Below are 4,023 nucleotides of genomic sequence, written 5' to 3' on the forward strand. Positions count from 1 at the left end.
ACATTGAAATTAAACAAAAAAAACAAAACCAACCCAACTCATCTTTTTTTTTTTTTTAAAAAAAAAAAAAAAAAAAAAAAAAAAAAAAAAAAGAGAGAAAGGGAGGGACGCACCCTGCCTCAGAGCAACTCAGCCGACAGCACATATCACATTGCTGGGTTCGGTTCACACACACCGACTGTGTCACGCATCCGTGTAATGCCCATAACACCAGAGGTTGGTAATCTGTATAAAGTCAACAACACGAGACAAATTCACCAAACCTGAGAGGAGATAAAAATAAATAAATGAATAATAATAAAAAAAAAAGAGTGTGCTTCCTAAAGTCCCTTTCGAGGACCTGATATATCTGCTCTCACTGCAGCAACTTTCAGGTCGGGCTTGTTTGGGGCCTTCGTACAAAACAATCCATTATGAGGTGTGAGACGGCTCTCTGCGAGTCTTTAAAAAAAAAAAAAAAAAGAACTTGGCCATCATGGCCCTGCCTGATTTTCCCTCTAAAAGTAACCACCCCTCACCCACGAACAAACACACACACCATTACCCTCACCCAACACAGTGAAAGGTTTGGAGCAGGCAGGCAAACCGGCCATGTAGGTGTGATCATTTCCTTCAAGTCAAACCTTGCTGTGCTGCACCCTTATCTATCCGAGCGGGGGAGGAATAGTTTTCTAATTCTTGTTCGGATGACTCAACTAACATATGCTTTGAAAGATGACAACATAGCTTGACTATTCCTGACGGTTATTATTTTTTTTCCCCAAATCGCTCTGCACAGTGGCAAGTCACAACCAAGCATGAGCCGGTTACCAACCTGTTCAGACCACGGTCAGAACGGGTTGTTTCAACAATGCTACATCCATTTAATGACACGCCAGAGAAAGTGCTAGCATGACTAGAACCTTGAGTTAAGTAAAGCTACTACATTTTTCGACATTTTTTTTGCCGGTTGCTGCACACTGCAGGTCAGCTGCCCTAAAGTAGATTCCAACACATTCCCAATTCTTGCAAGAAAAACTAATTCAGCTGCCTAAAAAAAAAATAAAATACTGTAGCAGTTTAAACTTAAAGAACGCCATTATTCTCATAAAGGTCATCCTGCTCTAAAATTAGAAATCCAACTACATGTTGGCTATTAGAGGAGAAGATGACCAACTAATCAGCTAATATCAGCATGCGTATATGCATGCAATGATTCTACGGCTTTTGAAGCCATTTGTGCTGCAATTAGTTGATCAACTCCTCATAATGTACACATTTTATTTGTTAAAAGTTGAGGTCTTGAGAATTTCTAATGTTTTTGGTGGAAAAAAAAAAACTGTTTCATTTACCTGAAGATTGGTAGATAGTTTAAGAATCAAACTAATATGCTAGTAGTTAATGTTTTAGAAATCAACAGATTTAATGTGCGACCAGATGTTTAATTACTGCAAGGACCAGTTTTCATACAAGAAGACAGTTTATCCTTCTTGAAAATTACACAACTTTATGCCATGAAAAAAACCAGTAAAAAGATAAAAAGATGAAAATTTCTTTCACTCTAGAGTATTTTGTGTTGGAGCTTATAAAAACTGAAAATTTACGAGTAACATCATTTTGGCTCAATGAAAGAAGAAGAAAGAATTCCTGAAGGTACAATAACATTTTTGTTTCAACCACAAGCAGGGTATTAACCCAACAGCTTTCTTTGTCAATGTTTCAAGGCAAAATTGGTTTTTAAAAGAAATAATAGTGAGGTTTTTTTTTGTTTTTTGAATGTGCAAGCCTAGGACCATTAATTAGAATTTCATAATGGATACTTTATGGCTTTCCCACATATGCGGTTTTGGCATTGCTAAAATAAAATAAAAATTCTTAATAACTCTTGAATATTGCAAATAATTCTGACTCAAAAATGATTAAATAAGTTGTCAACTGACTTATGTGCAACAGTAAAAGTCAACATGTCATACTGCTTCAGCGACAGCATTAGATCATGTTACAATGCCTTGTTTGTTCTGTGTGTGAATATTATTTTAACCCACTCTTTTCACACCAGCTCATGGGTAGTTGCAACGTGGCTCCACAAAGAAGGCAATTTGCTAATTATCTGCATCAGATTTCATGCGATTAGGCTGAATCGCAAAAATTCACATTTAAACCCAGCCTCTTCTGTAGTTGTGGTCCCGGGTTGGTAGGAATCAGCTGCTCCAGCATCTGCTGGGGGGCTTTTTGGGGGGGGGGGGGATTCAGAACCAGACCAGCGCCTGAAAAGACCCCCAGACTCTCCACATTTCCATCACAATGAACCCAGACTTCAACTCCGACTCATGTCTGAGTCTTTTCACTCATTCAGGAACCTCCAACTGCATCTATTTGTTGCATAAAACAGATTCACGCTTCAACCGGGGTCGTCTTATGCGAACTTTCTAGCGTGCAAAGCAGCACTTGACCATATCGCCTATATTTAACCAACACGCTATCATTTACCCAGTGTACCGAGCAACACACTGATAAGCAGGTATAATAGGCCACCAACAAGAAGGTGTTTAGTAAATAACTTCGCATATCAGAGGAGCAGGGATTAACTTGTGCTTTTAACACAAACTATAGTCTGATTATCTTTATTAACGCTTCATATCCCCAAAATACAAGATAAATCCTTGCATTAGTAACGCATCTGTCCAGAGGAGGATTTTTTTTATTAACATTAGTCAACTTCAAACATTGGGGCTAGCGAATGCTAGCTGGCGCCTCGAACACACACAGCTCCACCATGTTGTTGTTGTGGTTTATCCAGCCGCTGCGTGTTCGTTGCCGACTAATTTCCTTTCATTCGTCGCTGTAAATCCCAACCCAACAAACAGCGAAACTAACAAAACAGCGGGGCTGTCGGTCGCGGAGAACAGCGACCGCTGATTTAGAGGTCGGCGCTAGCCAGACGCGGCTACCGAGCTAGCTAAATCCCCCGATACACGGAGCGCCATGATGATCATCAGCGACAACAGGCAGTGCCCAGTCCAGGAAAAACACACCGAGACAAAAGCCGGAGAGGCGCTCCGGTTCCACTCACCGTCACCGACGGCCGCCAGCCCGAGCAGGGCCAGCAGCGTTAGGGCCGTTCGTCTTAGAGCCATGTCTTCTGAATTCCCATGTCTACGCGAGGAAAAGCGCCCGAAGTGTGTCGTTATCAACACGGTCAGAGCTGAAACACAACCACAGTCCGACCGCACACACCACACCACCAGATACCAGCCAGCCCGCCGGTGACGTGTTTAAAGGGGGAGGGCTCCCTTCACTCTGCCTCCGAGGTCACGGCTGCGTGTTTGTGTGTAGGGGGAGGTAAACACAACGATGGCTGAATTACAGACCTCCAGTCTCACATTATCAAGCGAGAGTGAGATTTTCGCAGATTTTCTTATAAATACACAAAACGGAACAGTTCAGCGTGGTGCTTAGCTTCCCTTGTCTGGGTTATGATTCAGCCTCAGACAGATGTCAGAGGAAACATCTTTTTCCTCTTTATAAGAAGCAGAACTTACTAAAATGTTAAGTGTATTTTTACAGGGCTTATTATTATTATTATTATTATTATTATTATTATTGGCCTCGTATTGTTCTATTAATGCAATCTAATATCTAAATCAATAGGCATTGTCACAAACATTAAAATAATTTTTCTGACTTTTGTAGTTATTCATACTCGTAGATCAACTTGTCTATGTTCAATTTTTTTTTTGTTTTGCAGTGTGACATGGCAAACAGGCCCAATTCATATCCAAATATAATTATATAACCAATCTGTCTATATTCAGAGGTATAGACGGATTCAAATCCATTACACATATGAATTTGATCCTAGTTATGATGCAGTGCAGTCAGATTCTTGGTATGATGGACATTGATAAAAAGTTACATAAGGAAGCTGAGCCGATTGCGTAGAGTCGTTGACTATGCAGCAGTTCCTCCCCCTGAATATCTATTGGCGACAATGGAAAGAAACAACTTCCTTTTAACAGGGAGAGACCTCCAGCAGAGCAAGGC

The 4,023-nt window shown here is 40.7% G+C and overlaps 1 protein-coding gene across 1 annotated transcript in view; it reads right to left on the bottom strand.

Moving 5' to 3' along the window:
- Positions 1–3,263, bottom strand: part of acvr1ba (activin A receptor type 1Ba) — a 22,794-nt gene extending 19,531 nt beyond the window's left edge. The window contains exon 1 of the mRNA XM_015051763.1: positions 3,053–3,263. Within this exon, the coding sequence (XP_014907249.1) occupies positions 3,053–3,116 (64 nt within the window). The 5' untranslated portion in view covers positions 3,117–3,263. The remainder of the gene's footprint in view (positions 1–3,052) is intronic.
- Positions 3,264–4,023: the final 760 nt, after the last annotated feature.

The sequence above is a fragment of the Poecilia latipinna genome, unplaced genomic scaffold, assembly GCF_001443285.1.
Source record: "Poecilia latipinna isolate Pla-1442-1.1 unplaced genomic scaffold, P_latipinna-1.0 Scaffold1064, whole genome shotgun sequence".
In the NCBI taxonomy this organism is placed as follows: Eukaryota; Metazoa; Chordata; class Actinopteri; order Cyprinodontiformes; family Poeciliidae; genus Poecilia; species Poecilia latipinna.